Source organism: Mastomys coucha, unplaced genomic scaffold (assembly GCF_008632895.1).
Source record: "Mastomys coucha isolate ucsf_1 unplaced genomic scaffold, UCSF_Mcou_1 pScaffold1, whole genome shotgun sequence".
NCBI lineage: Eukaryota > Metazoa > Chordata > Mammalia > Rodentia > Muridae > Mastomys > Mastomys coucha.
In genome coordinates, this window is record NW_022196891.1 from 88,763,948 (window position 1) to 88,791,900 (window position 27,953).

Genomic DNA, 27,953 nt, shown 5'->3' on the forward strand with positions numbered 1-27,953 from the left:
ATGATAATCTACCTTATTCCACCCAAGCTGACCATCATCCTTATAGTAAAACAGTAATTCTATGAATTAAAGGTTTTATGAATTAAAATGTTAAAAATTACAGACTTACCCTTGAAGCATGTCTTTTTGGTAGTTTGTGATTCTGTATTGTATAATCTGACAAAGCCTTCTTCATTAGCAACTGCTAATATATGCTCCATACTGGGAGCTGAAGAGAAACAGAATATATAAGGACTTTCAAAATGAGTAAACAGTACCAAGCTACTCAAAAAAGGGCTGAGAGATAGCTCAGGTCAAGAGTATTTACTGTTCTTATAGAAAACTGGGGTTTGATTCTCAGCACCCACATGGCAGTTCACAATTGTCTGCAACTGTAGTTCCCAGGTATCTAAGGCCCTCTTCTGGCCTTTGTGGTGCATAAACATATACACAAGTAAAACACTTGTAACATAAACATAATTTTTAAAAAACTGACTAACCATCAAAATAGTCTTCAGATACTCTGACGACTAAATCAAGAGTAGTACTGGCCAATAGCAAATAAAACCAGGATACAGACCACCAGCAGATAGAATCTATTGGTTTTAAATTTAATTTTAAGACCTTTCCTCAGTTAAACTATTAGACTGGAGACAAGAAATTCTATTCACATTTTTAAAATGATTGCTAGGAAAAAAAAGCCTTCATTTTAAAAATATCTCCGTACCTTATAAATCACCAGTTATGAGAATAATTTTAACATCTACCTAAGTTACTTTTCTTTCAAAGTCTATTTTCCCTCTAATTAGGAAGCAATGTTCTGTTCAGGCTTAGTGTGTTTAGACATTTTTCTCACCAGTACAGAAGGTGCATCCAAAAGGAGGAACTGGGACTCCCGTTTCTCCATAAGATGTGTGTTCATCGTTACAGTTGCACTGATAACCACTTAGAAGGGACTGTAGAGGGTAATGTGAAGACCACCCTAGAACAAGACAGTTCCTTTAAGAATTAAAATGTAACATTATGTTTTGGCATTTCCCACATATCTAAAGATAAGTATCATTAGTCTTTTTTGTCTCTGAGGCAAGGAAGCAATAATCCTGCTTCTGCCTCCCAAGTGCTGGGGATGAAAGGGATGAGCTACCACACGGGGCTAAGTATTTGTTCATATAGGACTTTCATATGTAACTTAGATCTACTATCTGTGGTGCTTCAGAATACCACTTCTGGTATTTTCTTTTTCTTCCTTTCTCCTTTCAACACAGGGTTTCTCTGTATAATAGCCCTGGCTGTCTGGCTGGAACTCACTCTGTTGACCAGGCTGGCCTTCAACTTAAGAGATCAACCAGACATTTCTGCTATTTTCTTAAGCCATTTTAAGAAAGAAATCAAAATACTATGAGGACATTTGGATACACACACACACACACACACACACACACACAGTACTGGCTGGTTTTGTGTCAACTTGACACAAGCTGTAGTTATCACAGAGAAAGGAGCCTCCCTTGAGAAAATGCCTCCATGAGATCCAGCTGTAAGGCATTTTCCCAACTAGTGATCAAGGTGGGAGGACCCCTTGTGGGTGGTGCCATCCCTGGGCTGGGAGCCTTGGATTCTATAAGAAAGCAAGCTGAGCAAGCCAGTAAGGAACATCCCTACATGGTCTCTGCATCAGCTCCTGCTTCCTGACCTGCTTGAGTTCCAGTCCTGACTTCCTTTGGTGATGAACAGCAGTGTGGAAGTAATCTGAATAAACCTTTCCCCCGCAACTTGCTTCTTGGTCATGATGTTTGTGCAGGAATAGAAACCCTGACTAAGACAGACAGACAGATATATATTATATATATATATTATATATATGTAATATATATATGTTTTGGGTTTGTTTTTTTTTGAGACAGTCTCATTATGTAGAACTCTGGCTGGCCTTGAATTTACTATGGCATAGATCAGACTCGCCTTTAATTCAGAGATTCGTCTACCTCTGACTCCCAAGTGCATGTTCTACCACATTCAGTTCCGTTTTACCATCTTAAATGTAGAAAAATCGTGTATTATGACCTCTTCTAGCAAGACACAGCCAATAAGACATTACCAATTAAACTGTCACTCCCTTCCATGAAAAGTGTTTTGGGAGTGTGGAATGAGAAAATCAAGCAAACAGCAATCATAATACAATCAGCATTCAAAGAGTTACTGTATCGATTAGTAATTTAACTTCCTTTTTCCTAAAAGTGCTGAAAATCTAGGATCCTAAAATTCTAACAGGAACCCAGTATCTTATGTGAGATATGACTCAAAAGTGGTCTGTCTCTGTCCCTAAGGAATATGGCTTTAGAGAACTCAAAGTAAATTTTCATTTCATTCAGAAAGAAAGCCAACTTTCTAATGTACATCAAGGTTCTAAATAATACGGCATCACTTAAAACCTGGTTAGTATGAACATGTAGGTTTGCTCATTTAAATATATAAATGTTGAATGTTCTTATTCAAAACACTTTTGAGATCAAGAATGCTTCCAATTTGCTTACATTTTATTGGTTGGGCATCCTGAGGCTTTTTTTTTTGTTTTTGGTTTGGTTTGGTTTTTGGAGACAGGGTTTCTCTGTGTAGCCCTGGCTGTCCTGGAACTCACTGTGTAGACCAGGCTGTCCTCAAACTCAGAAATCTGCTTGTCTCTGCCTCCCAAGTGCTGGGATTAAAGGCATGCACCACCACTGCCTGGCATCCTGAGGCTTTTGATCATATTAGCACTCAAAAACCTTCAGATTTTTTTAGATTAACATGCTCAGCTTCAGTAAGAGAAACATTCTTTCAAGAAGTAATTGCTGATCAAGGACCAGATGAAATAAAGAGCTGACAAGTTGTAAGTGCTGCAGACGTTAAACTTACATCTTAGGGCACTACCAATTCTCACATTTTTGTTTATTTAAAAATCTGTATTGGACATCCAGCAGTTTGTCTATCCTGAGACAATACAAGGTGTACGATGAGAATGCCTTCCTTTAGCAAAATAGAAGGGATAAAGATGATTAGAAAGCGACCCCTCTCAAACAGAGAAGACATTTTTGCCTGACAGAAATGTCACTTAATCAAGTTTAAGAAGGAATGAGTAGAAAGGAGGAAAGGAACTTAATCTAGATTTTAAAATTGCTTGTAGAGGCATGGTTCCATACTTTCATTATCAAATAACCCTATAAGTAATCTGTGAAAGACCACTAAAACCATGTTATGTTCACAAATACTAATCTAAAAAAGTAAATTTGAAAACAAAAGGCTACATTGTAAAGAAATGTAAATTCAGGCATATGATGTAGGATTTTAAGTCCATTCAGAGAGGAATCACATAAATAAAACTGAAGATACAATTCGCTTTTTTTTTTTTTTTTTTTTTGAGACAGGGTTTCTCTGTGTAGTCCTGGCTGTCCTGGAACTCACTCTGTAGACCAGGCTGGCCTCAACTCAGAAATCCCCCTGCCTCTGCCTCCCAAGTGCTGGGATTAAAGGCGTGCACCACCACCACCTGGCTGAAGATACAATTTGCTTTGGATATTTTCACAAGGAAGCTAATTCCTTAACTCTGCCTCTTTACTTTAGTTAATACTCAGACTGATAAACAGTATTTGAAGTGACTCATTGAGCAAGCTCTACTTAGTTCATTATTTCTGCATCTCCCCCATAATATACTTTGGATCTTTATTGTACTATGAATATGAACCTGTAGTGTTCCCCAGACACCAACACTCATCTGGAAAAGTCCATTCTTTCCTCAATACACAGCTAAAGGCCCCCCATACAAGAAAGATACAAAGCTTTGCACTGTCGGAGACCTTGACAACTAAATAGCTCCCACACACTATTTCCAAAGCTCCTCTGTCTGAAAAGTCGAGGGTCCCTTTCCTATCTCCTGCTTCACTTCCTTTCTACTTTCACAAAAGGAAGGTACTCTATTCTCCCTTCCTCATCTTACACCTTACATTGTGGAAAGATAAACAGTATGTGTCCATTACAAATTTTTAAATATGGTCTCGAGAGATGGCTCAGCAGCAGTTAAGAACACTGACTGCTCTTCCAGAGGTTCTGAGTTCAATTCCCAGCAACCACATGGTGGCTCACAACCATCTGTAATGGGATCTGATGCACTCTTCTGGTAACTTACAGTGTACTCATATAAATAAAAATAAATAAATCTTAAAAAAAAACCCAACCCCCCCAAATTTATAAATAAAAATAAGAAACTAGTGGGGTCCTATTAGACAATTTGAGACCATAAGGCACCAGATACCTAAATCCACTTCTTTAAAAGATGCACTTTCAATAAAAATTTTGCTTTTTGCTTAAGACATTTTAAGAAGATACTTAGTTTCCAAAAATTGCCCACTATTAATTAACTATGGTGATAACGCATCCCAAGGGAATCCTTTGCGACTATTGAGTATTAAAACCAGAGAAAACAGCACTTTAGATGCTTTCTGATGGGGCATGGCAGGGTGATAAGAACTTTTAAATTACAATAGGATAAATTTGGGGGAGAAGTAAGATAGAAATATTCAGAAGAAAAACCAACCATATAAGACATTAAAAGTTAAAGCATTTGCTCACCTTTCAAAAAACAGAGACCATGACTACCAAGCTGGTATGGTTGTTTAGTGTCAGATGTACTTAAAGGGCTAAAATAGTATTTATCTCAAGGCTAATTCACAATAAGGCTAAAAATTATATTTTTGCATGTTTAAGTCTTACAGTAAAAACTTTTAGATATGGACTTAAAAATTCACAGAGTAAGTAATTATATTTCCAATTTACAAATATCAGCAGAGAAAGGAAACTAAAGGAACATTTTGGAGGCTTGTTATGATCTAGGGAGTAAAGTATCAGGGTCCAGTCTGGGGAAATGCAATAGAGAAAATGGAAGACTCAGTTTGAGGTAAAGAGGCTCAACCAGTGGGGATTAAAAAAAAGAGATAGATTCAAGCAAGCTTAAGGGATTTTTTTTTAAATGTCATAATGAGGAATATGGAGTCTTTGAGTGACTCTCAGGTTGTAGCTGGGGACACCAGTTTAAAATAATGTCACTCCCCAAAATAGGTAACAGATTTTGGGGAAAAGCCAACTCAGTTTGGGGCATTAGAATGTAAGATGCTTGTATGCCTAACTGTCTAGATTAAGATCAATACATACAGCTTTTACAGAAATTAATCCAAAAGATAGGGAGTGGAGGAGTGTAGGCAGCAGTAGAATCCTTACTAATGACTATAACCATCCAAGGCAGTGGGCAAAGTGACCAAGGTGGCACGGCAACACCGGAGGGGAAAGGAGATGCCCAGATTTCAGGAGGTAACAATAAATGAATCCCAGTGCCTACCACTGAACGAGTATCTGTAAACAGGAACTACAGGCTGAAAAGTGGCTAGACAGAAAACGTATCACATAGGAAAAGAAGGTGGGGTTGAAACTCAGACGCTCCGAGGATCGCTCACAACCATTGTGTAGGGCGGCCATTCCTTTACACAGGGGAAGTTACTTTTGTAAAGTTCTAGGAGAGAAAGAGGCAGGATGTAACTACAAGGGTATCCACGGAGAAAGTACGAATACAAGGTTTTAGCTCGGAGCAGGACCTTGGAGGAGCTTCTCCTCCACATCCTCAGGTCCACTCTTCAAAGTCTTAGTTGAACCGACACACAAACCTAATCGCATGGCCAATGTTTCTGCTAGACTGCCTAAGAGAACTGCAGGAAATGAGCTGGCTCTCTATATGCTAACAGGAGACGATGGCTGAATTCCACCGTGAAGAGTAAAAAAAAAAACAAAAAAAAAAACCGAACTTAATCCCATCTCTGGAAGTAACCTCGCATCAGAACACATTTGCAACAATACCCTTCCATCTATAACCCGCGGTCACCTCGTGGGTGTGGCTATGGGCATCTTTAAGTCTGTGTTTTGGAACTTTTTCGGGGCCTGCAGATATGGGGGAGGGGGCCTCTGGCGCCCGTAACTGCAGATGCAGCGTCTTCTCCGTCCGACCCGACCGCGTTCCTCCAGCGCGGGCCGTGCGCGCTAGTGGCACAGCCAACGAACTTGCAAGGGACCGCTAAGGTTCTGCAAAAGCTCGCTCGCTGCTGGCGCCCAAGCGCCTACCGCCCCCCGACCCTCCCAAGCGTTCTCTCTCTGTCTCTCTCTTTCTCGTTAACGCGCGATATTGACGTAAGCAGCCAGGGGGCCCCGGGACGCCAGTTCAGGTCCTAACTTAACTTCGGCCTCCGTTCCGATCTAAAAAAAAAAGCTCGATGACGGTGGAAAAAGCGTCCGGAGGGAACCCGAGCACGATGCTCGCCGGCCGGTCCTCGCTCGCCCGGATTCGCTCCAGCCGTGGGAGACCCGGAGGCCCACGGTCGGCGGCGATCCAAGCCGGAGCGCCTGGGGGGAGGTGGTTCCCGCCACGGCCGGCGGCCGTTGGGACCGTTACTCACCGTTCCTCAGGACGCCAAGCTGCGGTTGGCGGAGCACCGAGTTGAAGAGCATCTGGACCCGAGGAGAAGGCTCAGCCGAGGGGGAACGCCGAGAAGATCGCCCCCCCAAGTCCCGGAGAAGCCGCCGTCTGCGCCCACCACCGCGCGGCGCGGGTCTGCCTCCAACTCCCGCCACCGCGAGCCCCGGCCGCCAAACTCCGCGCCAAACTGACGTCACGCTCTCCGATTGGCTCTCGCCGCAGCGTCCCGGCGTCTCCGAGGCTCGTCCCCATCCTAAGCCCCGCCTCCCTCTCGCCCGGCCGCGGGAACCCAGGGTTCCCAAGCTCCCTGAGCGCCTGCGCAGGGGGCCCACAGAGGCGCTGGCGAACCGCGGAGCGGCCGAGGCGCATGCGTACACCGCCTAACAGCGCGGGGAGGGAAAAATCCGCGAGACCGCGGCGGGAGAAGATGGCGGTGCCGGGGGAGAGTTTGCAATCTTTGTGATTGGGCGAGTCGGGGGAACCGTTCGGGCCATGGCGTCAAACTCAACCAAATCTTTCCTGGCCGATGCCGGCTATGGCGAACAGGAGCTGGACGCTAACTCCGCTCTCATGGAACTGGACAAAGGTACTGGAGGAGGGAAGCGGGCGAAGCGGTCTGGGCATTGAAGCCACCTAGTGGCGGCAGCTAGAGAGGCTACAAAGGCGCATGCGCCGACGTACGGGGCGGGAAGCGCTGCTGCTGGTCTCGGAGCCAGCGTTTGTTGCACAGTTGGAGCCGAGGTCCGCGCTTGCGAGGACGCCTTCGACCGCTTGGGGGCACAGTCTCCGGTTTCCCAGACAGCAAATGAGATAAATCCTAAAAGTACTGAATTCTGAGATTACTTTTTAAAAGGTTCCGTGCAGGTGAAGTCTTCCTCAAGAGAGCCAAGTGATTTCCTGAGCGTTCTAAAACAGGTTCCATATGGATGAAAACTTCTGAAAAGCGGGGCTGAACGCGCTCATTCTCTGCAGACACGAGGAGTTGAATTCCTGCTCTCCTAAAGTAATCACATTATCGTCTAGCCTCGATTTGTCTGCAAAGTGGGCACAGTGTGTCAGTGTTGTGTTACATGGCAGTGGTATGCGAGAAGATGCCGTTATTAAATGCTGAAGAGGCGCTTTGTTTCTAGAGATGCATAAGGGAAGCAAGGTCAGCTAGTTATCCATAAAGACGTCCTGTGTAAATTAATGTGAGACCTTTGTTTCAGGGTACTTACAAGGTTTTTACACCATAGACAATTCTTGGTTAACTGTAGCCAGTGTATATAACCTGTAGAGAACTGGACTGGAAACTAAGTTCACTTTAGCCCCTTTGACTTGAACATACATATTGACCTTTAGGGACTTAAAAAAGAAAAAAAAGTTAATGTTTGTATTGGGTTGTTATTAATAGGTTATTTCTCCGATACCGGTGAAATGAGCCAGTTGAAGCCAGACTAGATTGTATTAAAAGCATGCTTATTGGGAAGCTGCTCTGGGGGGGCCGAGTTTCACTGGCCCTAAAGACCAAGGCCAGGGAAGTTACCCCGAGAAAGGGGAGAGGGACTAGCAAAGGGAGACAGAAAGAGAAAGGGGCCATGTGTGCCTAGGGAGAAGAGGAGAGAAAGGGACCAAAATGTCTGGATTATAGAGGGAGGAGCCTTTGGGGGAAGGGCACTCAGCCCCCAGGCTGGAAAGTTCAAGGTTGGGGCAGGGTGTGTCAGGTGGGGACGGAGGGATGCTGAGAGAACCTGGAGGTCATGTTGGCTTTGGTATGTAAAATGTGCACCTCAGTCCCTGTCCTGTTTTACTAAAGCCTGTGAAGTCCTGGTTGGCCTGGACTCCCTAAAGCCAAGGATGATTCTCAACTTTTGGTCCTCAGCCTCCCGAGTCCTAGTCCTGATGTGGCCCACCACACTGTTTTATTCAGTGCCAGATACTTTACTATTTGAGACACAGCCTGCCCAGTGTTGGATTCTTAAAGAAAGCCTTTACTTCCTCTCATACAGCATCTGAATTGGGTGTGCATTCTCTTCACACAAAAACTGATGCCGATCTGTTATATTGGTTTTTACTCTTTAACAAGTTATAGGTCTTTTTGCCTCCGAAATACAAAGTTATAATAGGAACTTTATCCTTTAATATGGTATAATATTTCTCTTCCCACAGAAATTTTTATCATCCTAGTGTAGCTGATCTTGTCCCGTGCTAAGAGTAGATAGTGTTGTAGAACAGGGATAAGGATATGGAGCATGGAAAAAAGGCTATCTAGAGTTACTTTCTAAAGGTGTGTTGTGAGCCAAGGTGAAGAGAAGCGCTCTGTGCAAACCTGACAGTCAGACCAGTCCTTAGAACCGACAGTGGAAGAAGAGGACTGACTTGTTCAGATTGTCCTCTGCCTGTGGTACTCCGGCGCTTCATTCCCACACATGCACATGTGCACACATACATACAATAATGATGAAATAAGGTTTACATTTTTAGAAAAAGTTGCTGTGGCTGTAGGATAACTTAGCCTTTAAGAGGCCACACTCCTTTTTTTTGTGGGACCAGATTTCGGTTCTCAGCACTCAGACCCCAAACCTAACAACTGCCTGTAACTTTCAAGGGTCTCCTCCCCCTACATACACATCATTAAAAATAAAGATCTCTAAAAGAAAAGGTTGCAGTTGTCATGAAAAATTTAATACAACTTTTTAAATAAGAGTTGAGATAGAAATATTTATGTGTAAGAAATAAGTAGGTGGCTGATGAGTGTTTTACAGATGAACCTCAAGCTCAACGAGACACATTGTATAAGCCAGTGTGACACAGATGGGCCCAGGAGACATTGCTAAAGGCTGAGTGTCATATTACTCTAACAAGTGTAGCTTTTCCTAATGTAGATTATTATCATCTTAAGTATTTTCCCCTCAGGTGGTTGGAAGTTGCCCATATGAAAACAGGCATGATCTCCTTCCTACAGAGAGAAAGGTTGAGGGACATCACATGGCTCTGTGCGCACCTGGCTTTGGAAAGGAAGGATGGGTGGGAGTCGGGACGGTGACTCGGCCCCTTTCTTGCTGCCCATGCAGTGGAATTAGATGAACCTAATGCTGTGGGGAAAGTCTGATCTCGGAGTGGAAAGTAAACTCTTGAGAACTGGGTGAGAGTCAGGACAGAATCTACACACTAGATTTTCCCCCAGCAATGTTACCGACTACCCAGTTCCACACATCTTAATTCTCTGTGAAAAAGACCATGTTGTACTGCCCACGTGTGCACAAATGTAGTTGGTTGTTAGGGAGAGTAAAGACTTACCGCAGCCCTTCTGAGAGAATGGCCTCAGCCACTGGGTCGGGTGTGCACTAGGCGACTCACTCCATGTCATTACTGGTGGTTTTAAGAGTAGATACGTGGGCCATATGGATTCAGACTCTTTTTTCCTGAGAATACTTATTACCAGACTACATTTAGTCTGCCAGCATTGATGAGTGAACCTTTAAGGTTATGTAGAACCTAGGACAAAGGCTAGATTCAGGACTAGTTCACCACTACATCGAAGCTGAATTGGGGAGCATGGACTCTGCGGTTTGGTTGGTGACCCCTGATGGACAAGGTCAGATAAACTAAACAGAAATCCACTTACTGAAACCATGGCCTCACTTTTATGTATGTGAGCTGTCCTCTTAAGATTTACAATGGGAATTATTAAATAGTCTCAGTTCTTATTTGTTTTAAACCAGTATCTTCTCATGTGCAGTCTGCATTATATGTCAACTTGTGCATTTGCAGTGCTTTCTGAAGTTTTGGGGAAGGCTATTTAGTAATTGTGTCAGAAATTGCCATTTCTGCCTTCTAAATACGAAGTTGTTAACCGTTTACTAGGCTGTGGGCTGTGGGTTGCCTTCTATTGTGTAGTTATTTGTACGTGGTCTGTTTCTTTGTGGTGCTGAGGCTTGAACAGAGGGTCTTATTCCTGCTGTTCTGTTGCTTTGCAATTGAGCTGTATTCTAGCTCTGTGTGGTGATGATACTTGGATTTTTTTTTGTCCCTGTTACAACACAAGCACCTTAAAAAAAATGAATATATGAGATGTATACATGTTAGTGATTCCATTTTGAACCCTGTTCATCTCAGCTTAAAGAAAGTGCGCAGTAATTGTCTAAGATGCTCTTTCATGGCAGTGCTTCACTAATGGTGCTTTTAGTGAATATTGGTTGTATTCGTGGTTACTTAGTGTCTCGTGAATGTTTTCTTGAGGAGTAGCCCATATAAACCCCTTCTCATAAAGGTGGAGGCAAAAAATTATCTATCTTGTCTTTCAAGAGTAGCATCTGAGCCGGGCAGTGGTGGCGCATGCCTTTAATCCTAGCGCTTGGGAGGCAGAGGTAGGCGGATTTCTGAGTTCGAGGCCAGCCTGGTCTACAGAGTGAGTTCCAGGACAGCCAGAGTATACAGAGAAACCCTGTCTCGAAAAAGAAAGAAAGAAAAAGAAAAAGAGTAGCATCTAACTTATTAGACCTTGCCAGTAAGACACATGCTTTGATTTAGCAGCTGGAGATGGCAAAGAGCACAGGGGTGCTCACAGTTCCTGTGGCAGCAGCAGTGTGAGCTAAATGACAGAGCTCACTGTAGCATCTCTTGTTTCTTAGCAACAGTAATTGCTCTCCTCTAATCAGTTTGGCAGTGCTGTGTTAGGTATTCTTAGAAGTTTAGCAGGCTTAAAATGCTAGGTGTGGTGACACACAGGGCCTGGGAGGCAGGCATGATAGTCACTCCCAGTTTAGGATCATTCATAGTGAGTTCCAGGGCAGTCAGGTCTGCAAAGTGAGTGCCAGGATAGGCTGTGTTGAAAAGCAAGACTGTGTCTCAGCAGTCAAACAAAACCAGACATGTAGTCTTTAAGATGTTTAAGGGATTAACTCCATAACTAGCCTGGTGGCTTTACCTGATTCCAGCACATGAGCCTCAAGGGTTTATGTTGTTTGAAAACAGTTTATGGGGTTGGAGAGATGGCTCAGGAGTTAAGGATGTTGGCTGCCCTTTCAGGGGACCCTGGGTCAATTCTCAGCACCCACATGGCAGCTCTCAGCCTTTAGTATCAGGTGATCCGATGCCTTCTTGTGGGATCTGCAGGCCTTGCAAGCACAAGGTACACATTTATACATACAAGCAAAATGTGTGTGTGTGTGTTATAGCAAATAAGTAAAGTCTCAAAAAATACAAATTATAGTTCTTAACATTTATATGTAATACAGGCTAAGGGTTGAGGTTCATCTTTTAGTTAGGCATTGTCAGTTAAAAATTTGATTTCCATATTGAGCTTGGTCACTATTCTATTGTTGTGAAGAGACCTCATTCATGACCAAGGCAACTCTTATAAAGGAAGCATTTAATCGGAGGCTTGCTTGCAGTTTTAGAGAGTCCATTACCATCAGGTGTGGCACCAGGACAGTAGCTGCGAGCTTTACATCCTGATCCACAGACAGCAGGCAGAGGGAGAGATTGGACCAGGCATGGGGAAGCCTACCCCTCATGGCACTCTTCCTCCACCGAGGCCACACCTAGTCCAACAAGACCACACCTCCTAATCCTTCTTAAACAACTCCACTCACTGCAGACCATACTGAGGGTCACTCTTATTCAGACCACCACAGCTACGTGGGTACATTTGTAGGTTATTGATTGGAAGCTCTTCTTTTCCTAACGTGAGTATTTGATCTTGTGACTATTCCTTGGAATGCCGTGTTAGGCGTAACCTACAAACTGCATTGTTGTTCTTACTCAGTTTGAAATACATTTTTAATTCCTTCTGATTTCTTCTTTCCCCTATGCGTTACTTAACAGAATATTGATTATCAAATACTTGGAAGGTTTCTAGATGTTATTCTAATTCAATTCCATTGTGATAGAGAGCATATACTGTATGCGTCGTTTTGTTTGCTTTTTGTTTTTTTATAGTGCTAGGGATTGCTTTTGTGAGTGCCAGACAAGTGCTCAACCACTGAACTGTAGTTCCAGTTTGTCTTCACGCCTCCCACCCCCACCTTTGAGGCTGAGTTTTCCTAAGTTGCTCATGCTGGCCTGAGCATGCTCTGTAGTCAGGGTTAGCCTTGAACTGTGATCCTTTTGTCTCAGCCGGAGTATGCCGGACTATATGCATATACTACCAACCCTAACCAATTTCAATCTTTTAAAATTCACTGATATTTTATATTCCCAAATAGTCTTAATCAACTTTTAACATTTTAAAAATTAGTTCTCTTTCTTTGCTTGATGTCTACGAGAATCAGTTTAGGATCTAGAGAGATGACTCAGCAGTTAAAAGCACTTGCTATTCTTCTAGAGGACCCAAGTTAGGTTGTTAGCACCCACATTAGGAGACTCACCACCAGGTGTAACTCCGTCTCCAGGATCTAACACCTTCTGGCCTGTGCAGCCACTTACATGTATGTATGCATGAAATAAAAACTTTAAAATGAAATTTCTAAGGCATTTATTTATTTGTTCGGTGGCCATTTTGCTTTGCTTTTGAGGTAGTTTTATATTATGGTATTGCATTTTGCTTTGTTTTCTGATAGCCTTAAGTGACCCAGGCTGCCCTCAAGCTTGGTATGTAGCTGATGGTGGCCTTGAACTGACCTTTGCCCTTTCCCATGTGGTGTAATTACAGGTATATGCCACCATCCGTGCCCTGTCTCCAAATAACTAATATACATATCATTTTTATTTATTTTTATTGTCAGCTGTTTTTTTGTTTTTGTTTACTTCAAACTGCAATCTTCCTGCCTTGGACTCCTGTGTGTTGGGGTTATAGGTGTGTGCCATCTTGCCCAGCCTTCCATTTTTAGTTTGGAACAGTGCTTCTTTTACTTGTTGAAAAACTTCTGTCCTCCTGTATAGTAAGTCAGTATTTGATGTTTCTGTAATTAGTTAGTTCCTCCTGTGCTTTTTCAATAGGTCTGAGGTCTGGCAAACTCGGGGAGCAGTGTGAAGCAGTTGTGCGCTTTCCCAGGCTTTTCCAGAAGTACCCGTTTCCTATTCTCATCAATTCAGCATTCCTAAAGTTAGCTGATGTTTTCAGAGTTGGGTAAGTGTGCATAATGCTTTAGCATCCTAAAGGACAGGTTGCTTGTATTTCTGTTTTATACTGTGTTTTTTCTTCTGGTCCATTAGGACTTCTTGCAACTCAGTTACTCTCGGTGGATGCATAATGCTTTGTACTGTACTTTAAAATGAGATTTAGTGACATTTTTAGAAAAAATGAAAAGGCTCAGAGAATAATTGACAAGATAAATTAAGTCAGACAACCTTATTCTGCTACTGTATATGTATTCTGTAAAACTGTAGGGCTTTTTTACAGGTTGATTTTAGAAATTCCTGATTTCATTTAGTGACTTGTCACTTGAGATCCAAGTCTGTGCAATCTTTGATGTGTGTATGCTCCTTATCTTATCTTATCTCTTCTTTGAATGGGGGAAGATCACTCTGGCTGCGGCCATGGAGTGACCCCAGGTTGATCTGTCCTGGGGCTGTTTCCTGTGTCAGGCCTTTAGGCATCTTTGAGCAGGGCTACAAGCATTACAACTGCTTTTGCTCAGGATCCACCATATACAGAGTTTAGTGGTTCTTCCTGGTGAGACAGATAGAGATAGTGGGAAAAGCTTTGGCCATTAGTACTGGTCTGACCCAAGTTAGACACACTGTTCCTAGAGTGAGCAAATTTCTTTCTCCATCTTTTTTTTCTAGAAACAACTTCCTGCGGCTGTGTGTTCTCAAAGTGACCCAACAAAGTGAAAAGCACCTGGAGAAGATTCTAAATGTGGATGAGTTTGTGAAGAGGGTTTTCTCAGTGATTCATAGTAATGACCCTGTGGCGAGAGCCATCACTCTCCGGTATTGTGTCACTGCATGACTCAACCCAAGACTGATTAAGCTGTCATTGTGTACTTAAAAGGACTTGTTTTTTACTAAGACTGCAAATATAGGGCAACCATCCTGACTTGTAAATTAGGTTAACACCTGTAGTGCAGTTTTGGTTGTTAATTGCTTTACTTGTGTTTCTAGCACCCCACTCTGTAAGAACTAGGTGTGTCTCAGTGCAGTGTAGCCTTGGCTCCTTTTGAACTTTTGAAGTTTCCCAGGTTGGCATTGAACTTGGGAATCTTTCTATGTTGACCTCCCAAGAAAATAGGATTCCATGTCCATGCCACCGTGCCTGGCTGCACTCTCTTTCATTTCTGTTTGTATAATTACATATATAATTGAGGGGGCATTTTTGAAACTCAGATAATTGAATTATTGGTCTCCGTTCTGGGTTTTTCTGCTTGTGTGGTCCTCTTTTTAGCTAGAAGGATTCAGGAAATCAACTTCCCTGAGTTCTTTTTTTCTGGGTCTTGCATAGGTTCAGAATGAGTTGCTTGGTCGTCCTCTGCCTTTTGATTAAGTTGAACATCAGGTGAAATTTTAAAGTCAGTTCTTGGGGCTAGGGATGCAGGTAAAAGTGCAATCAATCCTAGCACTGTTGATGTTTTGGGTTCAGTTCCCAGCACTGCATGATACTGGGTGTGAGGGTGCACACTTGTAATCCCAGGTTCATTTCCCAGCACTGCATGTTACTGTGTGTGATGGTACACACCTGTAATCCCTGCAATCCCAGCACGTGGGAACCTGGGGTCGGGGACCAGAGGTTCAAGGACATTTTGGCTACACAGTAGCTTTAAAACCAGCCTGAACCACATGAGACACCAAGATGGCATTGATTGTTACCTTTAAAACCATCCAGCCAGGCAGTGGTGATGCACAAATTTAATCCCAGCACTAGAGAGGTAGAGGCCAGCCAGATCTACAGAGTGAGTTCTAGGACATCCAGGGCTACACTGAGAAATCTTGTCTCTGTGTACAAAAAAACCAACCAAACAAACAAAATGAAACAAAACAAGACTATCCAACCTAGCTTGAGGCAATAACCTCAACACCACAGAGCCAGAAAGGGGCTGCAGGGTTGAGGGGCGTGGAGACAAAACCAGCTGGGGATTTGAGACCCAGACACAAGGTCTGCGCACTGGGGAGGCACAGGCAGAAGGGTCTCTAGTGTGAGGACAGCCTGAGCTACAGCAAGAGAATAATAGACGTTTAAAAAGTGTATTTTTCACATCATTTGGAGGTAGTTTGAATATTTTGACAAGGTATAAGTTCATACTTGAGAGTTTCATTCCATGTATAGCCTGCATTATGGAGTTCCAGAAGTTGGGCCTTAAGAACTGTTGCTGCCAATAAAATTGGCAATTTCTAGTAAGTTATAAGAGGTATATTTTAAAGACAAACTATTGTCTTGTAATCTTTAACAGTACTACTTAAAATAAGAAGCAGTAAGGAATTGTTTCTAAACAATTGTACCAATAGTAAAAACTGTTTTTGTGATTGACCTACTCTGATCCTCTCTGGCAGAGTATTAGGTTAATAATAATTTATCTTTTTTCTTTTGAGAAATAATTAGTTTCAAGTTTTTCTTATGAAATTTAATATAAATTAAAAGAGTCCATATTATGATGTTTCCTTGTTTTTTGAGATAGGCTCTCATTATGTAGACTGAACTCAACCCTTAGAGATCCTGCCTCTGCCTTAACAGTGCTAGCATTGAGTGCATGCACCGCCATGCCTAGCCATCTGTCTGGTTTATGAGGAAGTCAGCTGCTCTCTCTGTAAAGGAACAGGTGAGGTATGTCAGGCTGCCGGTTACTACTACCTGGGATAGGATAGGAACATGGCGGTGTTAGTCTCAACAGTCTGCAGCTTTCTCAAGTCCATGGCTTTCTGCAGAAAGGATTTCTCAAGCTCTCTGTGGTTTCTATTTAAACATATTTATTTTCTAAATATACTTTTTATTTCATCTTTTTACATTTTTTTAATTGTGCACGCATACATGCGTGAGTTCTCACAGAAGGCACTGGGGATTCAGTTCTTTTCTTTGACTATGGGTCCCAGAGACTGAACTCACGTTGGCAGAGTTGGTGACAGGAATCCTCTGAGCTGTGTCTGGCCCTGTGTTTTTTACGTTTTACTTTCCTTACTGTTTCAGACACTGACATGAACTGCAGGGGGCACTCTCTACCTCTGGGAACATCTTCTCTTGATATGGTAGATTAGAAAAGCATTGTGCCAGTATTTATTGATGTGTTTTGGGGGTGGGAAGGTGGGAAGTCTGTACTTTGTGATTCTGCTTCCCAGCAGGTACGTTGTATTCCTAGTATTTTGTTAAAGTAGACTTCTTTATGCAACATTGATATTGGGATGCTTTAATAATTCAAAAGTTCTTTTCTGGGCTCTGATTCCTGACCTGTAATTCATGGTGATTTTTTACAAATGTAACTGTATGTGTCAGAGGCTGTATGTGTAAAGAGAGGATAGATGTAGCTCAGTGGTGGAACACTTGACTGACATGTATAAAAGCCCTGAGTTCAATCTCCAGGACCAGGAAGGAAGGGAGAGAGGCAGGTAGGAGAGAAGGGAACTTAGCTTTAGCTATGAAAGCTATTTTAATATTTCTCATATTACTTAAGCATATAGGTATGCTTAGATTGGAGTCACTGCTAGATTCCTAAAGTTAATCATTCTTAACCTGAAATTTATAAAGTGACCTAAACTTTTTGGGTTGATTATCTAGCTTGCCTTCCTTTTCCTGCCTTGGTTTTGAGTTAAGTATTTTTCTATGCTTGTGTTCTCTGTTTCTGTAGGATGTTGGGAAGTCTGGCGTCAATCATCCCTGAGAGGAAGAATGCCCATCACAGCATCCGTCAGAGTTTGGATTCCCATGATAATGTAGAAGTTGAAGCTGCTGTTTTTGCAGCGGCAAACTTCTCTGCACAGTCAAAGTAAGCATAGGCCTTTTAGTAATTTGGCTCCAGAGAGAATTTTTGAAAAAAATAACTTAGTATCTATAGTCACTAAGGTATATAGAAAAGGTGTAAATAGTGAGTTGTATTTTCCAAGAAGTTGTACAAAATGTTGGGGAAGAATATACAAATATTGATCCCCAAAAAACAAGGACCTCATAGCCAGGTTTGGGGAAGCTGCCTTTGGTAGCTTTGATGTCTACTGATTACTACTTTCTGATTGTCTTTGGCACAGTTGGCAAAGATAGTAACTTAAAATAAAAAGTGATTGTGGCATATTCAGGATCTTAGGGGAGTGTGTGTGTGTGTGTGTAAGTGCATACATGTACATGTATGTGTTTGGAGACTAGAGGAAAACCTCAGGTTTGTCATAGTTCTTAGGTGATGTTCATCCTTTTGTTTTGAGACAGGGTCACTGGCCTGTAACTTACAAAGCAGGCCAGCCAGTAAGTTCCAGGGATCCATCTGCTTTTGCCTTCCCGGACACTTACTGCTCTATTTGGTAGAGTGAACCTGGGAGAGCAGTCCCTAAGAATGAGGCAGACTAAAGTCTCATGCAACAGCCAGCTTTATTCAGAGCATCAGACATGTATACTCTGAGGATTAGAAGACTCAGATGAGTAAGGTGTGCAGTCACAAGGACAATACACATGGTTTTCCACAGAGGCATATGACAGCTGAAATAAACTCACTCCTATCTGCTACTCTTGGGAAGGACACAAAACGCATTCCAAGAGCAAGCTCTCAGAATTCCCCTCATATAACTCCATTCGTATACTGTTTGGATACCCTGCACTGGCACTGGAGGCACATCGTAACTGGCTCTTTTTAAGTCTGTGTTTTGGGAATTGAACTCAGGTCCTCAAGCCAGACAGTTACCAATTGAGTTATCTCACCCGTTCAGTAGTATTTATTATTTCTATTTATGAATGTGTATATGATGTTCATGTAATTCCCTGTGGAGGCAGGAAGAGGGCAGCAGATGCCCTGGAGCTGAACTTGCAGGCACTTGTGAACCTTGTGATGTGGATGGTAAGAACTGAACTAGATTCTTCTGTTAGGAGAACAGTAAGTGCTCTGAACCACTGAGTCTTCTCTCTAACCCTAGAATTTTATGTTGCTTTCTGAGACAGGGTCTCCCTGTACTCTGGCTGTCCTGAAACTCACTACATAGACCAGGCTGGCAGAGATCCTCCTGCCTCTGCATTCCAGGTGCTGGGATTAAAAGTGTCAATCACTGCACCCAGCCCCTTAAATTTTAAAATAGAATGTCAACCATGGTACTATTATCATGTTGGGCTTATTTGTAATAAAAAAAGAAATGTTACCCCAAGACTGATAACCCAAGCTAAGTTTGTTTTCTGGAGACCATTTTGGTCATATGTACCGATGGCCATAAACGTGTGCTTCCCTTTGACCCATGACTCATTTCTGAGAACTTAACTAAGGATGAACAGGTACACTGAAATGTTCAGGGTGCTGACTGCGCTGTTGTTTACATGGCAAGCATTTGCTTTTATGGAATTGGCAACTCCTGATACATACCAGAGGTTTCTCTCAACTGTCTGTACTTTAAAAAAAATTATTCTTGGATAGCTTCAGAAATGTATATAGTATGTCTGATCATACCTAACTCAAGTCCTCCCATTACCCCCAGGCCCTCAGTAAGTCTCTGTCCCATTTTCACTCCCTCCTTTAGTCTTTTAGTAACTTGACTAGTGTTCCCGAGTATGAGCAACCTCAATTAACTCCTCAGCTAGGGGTTGACTCTCGAGCCCCTCTCCTGTCCACAGTAGAACACTGAGGGCGTGATGTGTGTAGGTCTGTACAGACGTCCTTGGCTACCTGAGCTCAGGAATGAGGTACTCATGCCATGTCCAGACTGCAGTCCACACCACTTCCTGGCCTCTGCCTCTTACATTCTTTTTATCTCTCCCTCTTTCCCCAAGCTTTGTGGGGTTTGATATAAATGTCCTATATAGTACTGGGCATATGACCTACTAGGGGAGTTTTAATTTTATAATCAGAATAATGAATAATTAATAATTGGCTTAAGTAGCTGTGCAAAATTTGATAAAATTCAAAATCCCCAATTCCAACCTTAATTATATATAGGTTCTCTTCATTTAGTCCTATCATAACTTCAGAATTCTAGGATTACTCATTGGGAAAGTTGAGAGTAGTAAGCATGCAGTTTTAAACTTTATTGCTCAAAATTGTTAAGTGTGGCAGTAATGGAAAATTCTGTGTGTGTGCGTGTGTGTGTGTGTGTGTGTGTGTGTGTGTGTGTGTGTGTGAGAAGGGTCAACCTATCCTGAGTTGGGAGTTCAGGTGGTAATAAGCTGTTCTGTGTGGGTACTGGGACCCACACTCAGTGCTTTTGGAAGAGCAGAAGACACTTAACTACTGAACCATCTCCATTCCCAGCTTTGTTGCTGTTGTTTTGTTATTGTTGCTGTTGTTACTGAGTATGAGGTAATCATACACAAAGAACTTGTGTAGGGACTTTGCTGTGAACAGTTATCATCTGATTAACACTGTCAGAATAATTACATCCAGTGGCTCCAAAAGCAGTCTTCTGCATTCAGTTTCTCAGTTTGTATAAATAGGTAATTTAGTGATTAAATTTATGTGTGAGGATCATCTTTAGTCTGTTTGTTTTTGCTGTTATCAGAAGCTGACTTTATTTTAGCTGTGGAATTTCTGCTCCATGTAGGAAATGATGGTGTATATCACAAAAACTGCTTGTTCGTTTTTGGAACTGATGACCAGTAACATGCCATTAAAGTGAGTGGCGCTGGAGATGTAGCGCAGTTGCACAGTCCTTGTCTAGCATCTGCAAGGTCCTGGATTTGGTTGCCAGCAACACAGACACAGAGTTCATGTGGAAACTGTGTTAATATATTACCTGTTGTATAACTTTTTCTGTGAAGATTTGAACAAACACTTCCATCACCCCAGATTGGACACTGCTGACAGATAAAAACTATTTCTATGAGTATTTCATTGGAGTTGCCTACAGGAAGGTGAGGGAGGGGTTGCTTATGAGAGCATAGGTGGCTCACAGCTAGCCGTATCAACCAAAATGCCCACCCCAGCATGGGTGATGATTTAGGAAAGCTACATCCCTGAGCATCCTGTACTGGAGACAGTAGGAGATCCGGTTCTGTTTATGTAACTGATGTAAAGGGGTAGCTTGTGCGTTTCAGGAACTCCTTGATACTTGTCAGTTGTGTGCCAGTAATGGAAAATACTGTGTGTGTCATACAAAGCCTGACGGCCTAGAGCAAACTTGAGCTTTCAAGTTTGGTTTACTTTACGAGTCTTTTTCTTTTTCTTTTTTTTTTTTAAGATTTATTTATGTTATGTATGTGAGTACACTGTCGCTGTCTTCAGACACACCAGAAGGGGGCATCAGATCCCATTACAGATGGTTGTGAGCCACCATGTGGTTGCTGGGAATTGAACTCAGAACCTCTGGAAGAGTAGTCAGTGCTCTTAACCGCTGAGCCATCTCTCCAGTCCACTTTATAGTCTTATATAGTGTTAGGGACAGACTGTTTCAATTTAGAGGAAATTGCTATACAGTAATATGTATACTTGTGTTTGCATTATATAATACCCAAATACTCTAATAGGAAAGCCTGAAGCACTTATGTATCAATGTATATGCATAATTTTTATCTTTCCTTGGCTTGAGATCATGTGTCTCCACCAACATTAATGGGTTTCTGTTATTTCTTTCAGTTCTACATCTTGCTTAAATCAGAGTAACTGGCCAAATGCAATTTAAGGTTTTATTTAGTCAGGCATACTGGTACATGTTTAATCCCAGCACTAAGGAGACAGGCAGGTGGATCTCTGAGAGTTAAAGGCCAGCTAGTGCTACATAGTGAGACCCTATCTCCAAGAATGAAAAGAAAAAAGAAAACAAGGAAGAAGAACTTATTTAATCTATTCTGCCTCTGTGCTGCTATAGCTGCATCTCACTTGCTCTGAAAGGGTTAATTAAGATGGTGTATTGTAGAAGAGCTTGTTCTGGCCAGCTCCAGGTGCGTTCATGGGTGAGGTGAACATAGAAAGGTGTCCTCTTCCAGCCACTAACTAAAAAGAGCCCTACTTCATCAGAAAAGGGCAGCTGTCCTGTGGCACCAACCCTTGGCTATGTAGGAATGTTTGCTCTAGGCCGTCAGGCTTGGTATGACACAGATGGGGGTTGGGGTTGCACAACTAGAACATCAGATGGCTTTCTTTAGTCTCAGCAGTTTCAGTAGTGACACAAGGAATTTATTATTAGACCAAAAATTTTTTAAAAAAGAAAAATCAGAAGACTCCTCTGCATTTTTAAAGTAGATTTTTAAACTTTGGAATTGTTCTACAAGGTTTGATGTAGTTGCTGAATATCCACTGTCGTTGCCCTTGGGGCAGTGGTCCTAAGAGAACGGAGCTGATAAGGTCTAAAGTCTCATGCACCCGCCAACTCTATTCAGAGCATCACACAGTTTATACCCCGAGGGTTAAGAAAGGCCACCTGAGTAAAGCTCTTATGAGTTCAAGCCGTACATGGCAAAGCGTGTTTTTCCATAAAGGCATATACAGGGTAGTTAAACATTTAATTGCATAATATCAACAAGCTATAGTGAGTAACTTAAAGTAAACTCAGCTGCACCTGGGAGCAACATAAAAACACTCCAAGAACAATTCTGTTTTCTTTTTGCAAGAGAAACATCACAAGATGCTTGTCTTGTTTTCTTGGAGTGTCCCTATAAGCACTCAGAATTCTCATAGGACTCCGTTCTTGGGCCATGTTCCGTCATGTCTAGATCTTATTCTAAATCTAGTGACAGCAACCAAGTCAAAGCTCTGTTAGCACAAATAACAGGAACGAGTGCTGTTGAAGTGGCCACAGTGAGCTGCTTGAGCAGGTCTGTTGGGCAAGGCCTCTCCAAAGAGATGGCTAATGGCCAAAGCTGAGTGCTGAAGAAGAGGCTCCTTCATACTTCTTCTGTTGAGAGAGTGGGGCTCAGAGACAACATCTCTCTGTGTGACTCAGGCTGGCCTCAAACTTGAGATCCTCCTGCCTTAGCTCCCAATTACTGGGCCTGCAGGTGCATGCTGCCACATCTGGCCTGCCTTTATACCTTAAATGTAAGATGTGTTGGTAGATACTTACTTTATTAGAAATTTAGGAGCAAATTTTTAAAATGTGTACTTATTTTAAAAATTACAAATTCAAAATATTTTAGTGTAAAATATCTTTATAAAAGTGTTTATTTTCCAAAAACAAATAATTTTGTGAGAAAAATGGCCTTAAACATTCTTTCAAAGATCTTTAAGGCCTAGCTAAATTCTTATTTATCTACTTCCTCACTAACATTATTTTGACTAAAGTGTGTGAAGAAAATCCAGTCTCCCACAAGTAGTAGTGGAAAGAGGGGAGGTTTATGAAGCTGTCTTAGGTTCATGAATGCTTTAATACCTTGGCAGTTGGCCTGTTAGGAAGCACTGGCTCGCTTGTATTACTCAGATCTTGTGCATGTCAGAGTACCACACCAGTTTAGTTTAGTGTTAAACTTTCGGCCTCATGGTAAAAAGTGTGTTTTCTGTAATTGTGAATTTTGCTGACAGCTAAAGCACTGTAATTGTCATAAAAGATTCTCAGTAATTTGCCTGAGAATCAGTAATTTATCAGCTGACTTTAACTCATCTTCCAAGAAGACTCATTGGCACGTAGGGAAGTCTGAGTAGCTGTGTCCCAGGAAACATGCCATTTCTATGTTAGCCCAAACATTAGGACTGGTACACTGTGTCTGAAGTATACCACTATGTATTCTTTAAATTTAATACAATAAGTAACTTCAGTTTTGCTAAGAACATTATATACAACTAGCTTGTGTCTCTTTTTAATATGAGTTTATAGTAATGAACACATGGCTTGGAACAGCTGCTGGCATTGCCTTGATTCTTGCTCCCTCATGCAGATTCTTACTCAGTGTCCTTCCACTAAACATGACGGACAGACGGACGGACGGATGGATGATGCCAATGTCATTGTACCTGGATAAGCCATGAGATTGGAGCAAATGTCACTTAACACAGGATGTGTCTGTTGTCCAGAGTTCATGGAAAGAAAACATTCTGTAATTAGGTGGTTCTGGCTCTGGGAGATTGCAAGCCCTCACCCTAGCTGGAGACTGGCAATGCTTGATTTCTTCACTAACTGAGTAGGTGTGGGCACACGCGCTGTCACCCTCTCAGTTCAGATGTGTACTTGCTTGGCTGGGGCACTGCCAATTAACCCTTGCTTGAATCTATGTGCGCATAGTGCTGGAGCCCACAGAGGCCAGAAAAGATCATTGGATCCCCTAGAATTGGAGGTACAGTGGGTTGTAAGTTGCTGGATGGGTCCTGCAATAGGAGCCTGTGATTTCAGCCACTGAGCTGTTGTTCTTAAGGAGCACAGCTGTCTGTTGCTAAAATACTCAACCCTACTATTTCAATTCGGGTTCATAGTCTCAAAATAGTAGTTAAAATGTCATTGGCACCTTAGTTCTTTTTTGAAAGAGTTTTGTTGAGCAAGATGGGAAGTTAGTGTCTTTACAAGAACAGTAAATTAGCGTCTGTACAGCCAACGAGTTGTGTGGTCACATTCTTTGTTTTTCCCACTTGGAGTTTTGTAATTCTTTAGACTGCATCAGGAATTCCATCTTTTCAGCATCTCGTCATCTTATATAACCGCAGGCTGAGGAAACAAGTCTTTCTCTTTCAAACCAATGATTTTCCCTTAAGTATAACAAAAATTCATTTTCCTAATTCTTAAGGTATTGCACAAACAAAAGTTTGAGAAAAAAAAATTTAGTTTTACTGCAAAGCAACGCAAGGTATGCTCAATGCTGTGAGAAGTTCTCCCTGGTGGGACTAGGCAATACCTGCTGGTCCCGGAAGGTCCCAGGACAGCTGACAGCTAAAGTATTGTCACTTTGAGGAGCCATTGAGCTCACGGCGCTTCCTCACAGAGCCTGGGTTTGTTGACAGAAGTGTGTAGCACCTTTGGGGCCACACTGAAAAGTCTTCATCCAGCTATATATGACTTCCCTATTCCTGCAGATGGAGTCCCCTTCCCCTAATCTCCCCACATGAACTGTAGCCCCTCCCAAGGCCACATGCAATTAGGTCAGAATTGCATATAACTGAGTGGTGGCTGGGTATCCAGGTAAGCATGCCATGGCCCTCCCTGTTCCTCCTTTCTATGAGGGAACGGAGTAAGTCAGCAAGTCCTGATGTGGTCTTTGGAAGCAAGCACAGCTAAATTCATGAAGATGGTAGCTCGCTCTTTAACTTAATCGATAGTGCTATACAACTTCTTATGTTCTACATTACACAGGGAACTCTGGGTGATAGAGAGGGATGCAGATGAGGATAGGTGGTCTAAGATAATACAAGTATACTAGAGGGACTCAGCACACTGGGTCAATCATAAACATATTTACAGTCAACCTCACGGCCTAGGACATTTCTAGGACCAGGATATAGCTTAGGAGTGTAAAGCTTGCTCTGTGTGCAGAGTCCTAGATTTGATTCCCAGCACTACAAAAAACAGAAAATCTAGAAAACACAAGAAAGCACATTGCATCAAGAGGTGAAGTCTTAAGCCGGGCGGTGGTGGTGCACGCCTTTAATCCCAGCACTTGGGAGGCAGAGGCAGGTGGATTTTTGAGTTCAAGGCCAGCCTGGTCTACAGAGTGACAGCCAGGGCTATACAGAGAAACCTTGTCTCAAAAAAACCATTAAAAAAAAAAAAGAGGTGAAGTCTTTGTTGTCTGGTGTGTAGAGAATTCTCATTGACTTGAAATCAGCAGAATATATCTTAGCAGCAGGGAATACTTTATTTAGACTTGTAATGAACTGCAAATTGTACCTTATGTCCTGCACATTGCTTAGTTTGGCTGTATAAGCCAAGTTATGTAACATTTTATTCCAAATGTTCTTGTTATTAAGTTTTTTTGGTATTGGGTGACGTCTCTGTTAGGATCAGAAAGCTGTGTCATAGAACAGCTTCTTGTAGGCAGTTTGGGATCTGAAGAGTCAGTCTGTACTTGCTTTGCATCTCAGACACCTCTGTGCCGGGGCCTGTCTGTCATTCATATAGCAGAGCCTGTGTGAAGGTGCACCCTCAGGAGGCTCAGGCTGAAGCAGCTTGCACACTGGTCAGCAAGGCTGGAAGACTGCTGCAGAGCCTGCAGGGTCTCGGTTGTGATTTGGAGTATTGATGCTGCTATAATTGTGTTCTTTTCACTTATAAAACTTAATCACAGCCTGGCGGTGGTGCTGGCACACACCTTTAAATTCCATTACTTGGAAAGCAGAGGCAGGTGGATCTCTGTGAGTTTGAAGCCGGGCTGGTCTGTAGAGTTAGTTCCAGGACAGTGAAGGCTATAGAAAGAAACCCTGTCTTAAAAAAACAAGAGCTAGAACAAAACAAAACAAAAGCCAAAAAAACAAACAAAAACCTCAAACCTACCTTAATAACATTTAATTCTTTGATTTTCAGTGTTTTTGCCAATTGTTTTAATTTTCTCTTTCCAAAGGGATTTTGCTGTGGGGATCTGTAACAAAATCAGTGAAATGATTCAAGGTATGTACATTTCATTTGATAATGTGGCAAGGCTTACTAGGAGTCTTCTTAATAACGTTTGGTCCTACTTATTAGGAATATACTGTGTGCTAGTTATTATTTAAAATATACTAAGTATCTTCTCTATGCCAAAAATGCCTGAGGTACTTAGGGTGTAGAAATAAAGCAAGACCCTTACTGTCATGTAACCTAAGTTCTAGTCTAGTGAACTGTAGACAGATGCAGACAGGATGTATCAAGTGCTACAGAGAGACTGACAGGGAGAGTCCCAAGCATGGGTGACATGGTGGAGGGCAGGAGGACTTGTGCTCTACCCGAGTTGATGACAGAGCCCTAATGAGGTGACAGGAAGGGAGGAAAGGACATGGCCTGCAGAGAGGGAAGCAGCACCAGTGCCAACTGTTCAGGTCTATCTGGTAACATCCGTCCAGGACTTACCCCTTCCAGCCGTGTATCATGACCCACCTCATGTTATCTTCATAGTGTCTGTAAAAGGCAGCTCTGGCTTTAGCGTGTGCAGTTTTCAGGAACACTGCTCCCTCCGCCTTGTGAGAAGTGGCCTTGCTGTACTGTGCAGCTTGATGATGTGTGAAACCTTTCCACACAAATGAGATGCAGTGAGGTGATGGACTCAAGCCATTTGATCTTGAGGCTACAGCTCTAGAGTGTGGGTTTCTTGAGGATATTTTTTATGTAATCTAAATATAAAGAGAATTTGCTCACTTGGAGAACAAGAGAAAAATGCAATTTTAGCCTGCTCTTTTTTATTACTTTGTCTTTCTTTCTTTTTTTTTCTTCTTCTACCAAAAATAGTGTTCCTGTGAGGCTAGCTTTGTGATTGTTTGTTGGTGGTGGTGGTGGTTTTTAATTGTATTTTGTGCGTAAGCATGTTTTGCCTGCATGTATGTCCATGCACCATGTGCATGTCTGATGCCCAGGAGTGTCAGAGAGGGTATGAGATCCTGTGGAGCTGGAAGTAGAGAAGGCTGTGAGCCATGATGTGGATAGTGGGCAGCAAACCCAAGTCATGTAGAAGAGCAACCACTGCTTGTACAACAAGACTGCTGAGCCACCTTTCCAGCCCCCTGAGCACGTATTTATTAAATGCCTGCTGTGTTACATATGATATTACCTTTTGTTAAGATAATCCAAGGGGCATTTTATAAAGGGACCATTTACAAAAGGATAGGTAACACATGCTACAGGCTAATATGTCCCAAGCCCCCAATAGCTTTTCTAGCCCTCTGGAAGTAAACAGCAGAACCATCTTGCTGGCCCCTGCTGTGCCTTTTAAAAGCAGTGTGCTAGACATGGTGGTGCACGCCTTTGATCCCAGTGCTTGTGGGGCAGAGGCTGGCAGAGCTCTATGATTTCAAGACCAACCTGGTCTATAGCAAGTTCCAGGCCAGCCAGGGCTATGAAGAGAGATCAAAGCAGTTTCTACTATTATACTCTGATAAAGCTACTCAGTTTCTTGGTGAGCTTTGGTATAGTTATCTTTAATGTTACAACCATTATGGTGTAGAATACAAATTGCTTGTAAGTGAAACTTTTACTAATTAAATTACACCTTTATTTTTTAATTAAAAACAACCTGAGCTATCATTAAGGTGGCACCATTTGCTGTGTTCAGGTCTGGCTACACCTGTGGCCCTGAAGCTGAAGCTGATCCCCATCCTGCAGCACATGCACCACGATGCTATCCTGGCCTCCAGTGCCCGCCAGCTCCTACAGCAGCTGGTCACATCCTATCCCTCCACCAAGATGGTCATCGTGTCTCTGCACACTTTCACTCTGCTTGCAGCCTCCTCTTTGGTTGACACACCCAAGCAGGTAATTCTCACTTTCTTTAACTGCTTATTCTTTATAAATATACGTAACTAGTTTGTGATAAAAATAAGGAACAACCCTAATGTTAAGGTGTCTTTGATAAGGGTCGGTTAGCTTTCTCTTTTACACACACTTTCTCTCTCTCTCTCTTTCTCTCTCT

At 42.4% G+C, this 27,953-nt stretch overlaps 2 protein-coding genes across 7 annotated transcripts in view; one reads left to right on the forward strand and one right to left on the reverse strand.

The window, feature by feature from the left end:
* Dtl (denticleless E3 ubiquitin protein ligase homolog) overlaps window positions 1-6,651 on the reverse strand; it is a 40,389-nt gene extending 33,738 nt beyond the window's left edge. The window contains exons 1-3 of one of the 5 annotated variants that reach the window (XM_031339048.1): window positions 6,453-6,651; window positions 836-961; window positions 110-208 (exon numbers count right to left, since the gene is read on the reverse strand). In XM_031339048.1, coding sequence (XP_031194908.1) covers window positions 110-208; window positions 836-961; window positions 6,453-6,504 — 277 coding nt within the window. In that variant the 5' untranslated portion in view covers window positions 6,505-6,651. The other 4 variants (XM_031339083.1, XM_031339076.1, XM_031339059.1 and 1 more) reach the window with 4 other exon arrangements.
* A 17-nt stretch (window positions 6,652-6,668) lies between these two features.
* Ints7 (integrator complex subunit 7) overlaps window positions 6,669-27,953 on the forward strand; it is a 53,154-nt gene continuing 31,869 nt past the window's right edge. Inside the window, exons 1-6 of one of the 2 annotated variants that reach the window (XM_031339025.1) lie at window positions 6,669-7,058; window positions 13,394-13,523; window positions 14,183-14,329; window positions 17,170-17,307; window positions 25,917-25,963; window positions 27,597-27,796. In XM_031339025.1, the coding sequence (XP_031194885.1) occupies window positions 6,965-7,058; window positions 13,394-13,523; window positions 14,183-14,329; window positions 17,170-17,307; window positions 25,917-25,963; window positions 27,597-27,796 (756 nt within the window). In that variant the 5' untranslated portion in view covers window positions 6,669-6,964. The remainder of the gene's footprint in view (window positions 7,059-13,393; window positions 13,524-14,182; window positions 14,330-17,169; window positions 17,308-25,916; window positions 25,964-27,596; window positions 27,797-27,953) is intronic. The other variant, XM_031339033.1, reaches the window with a different exon arrangement.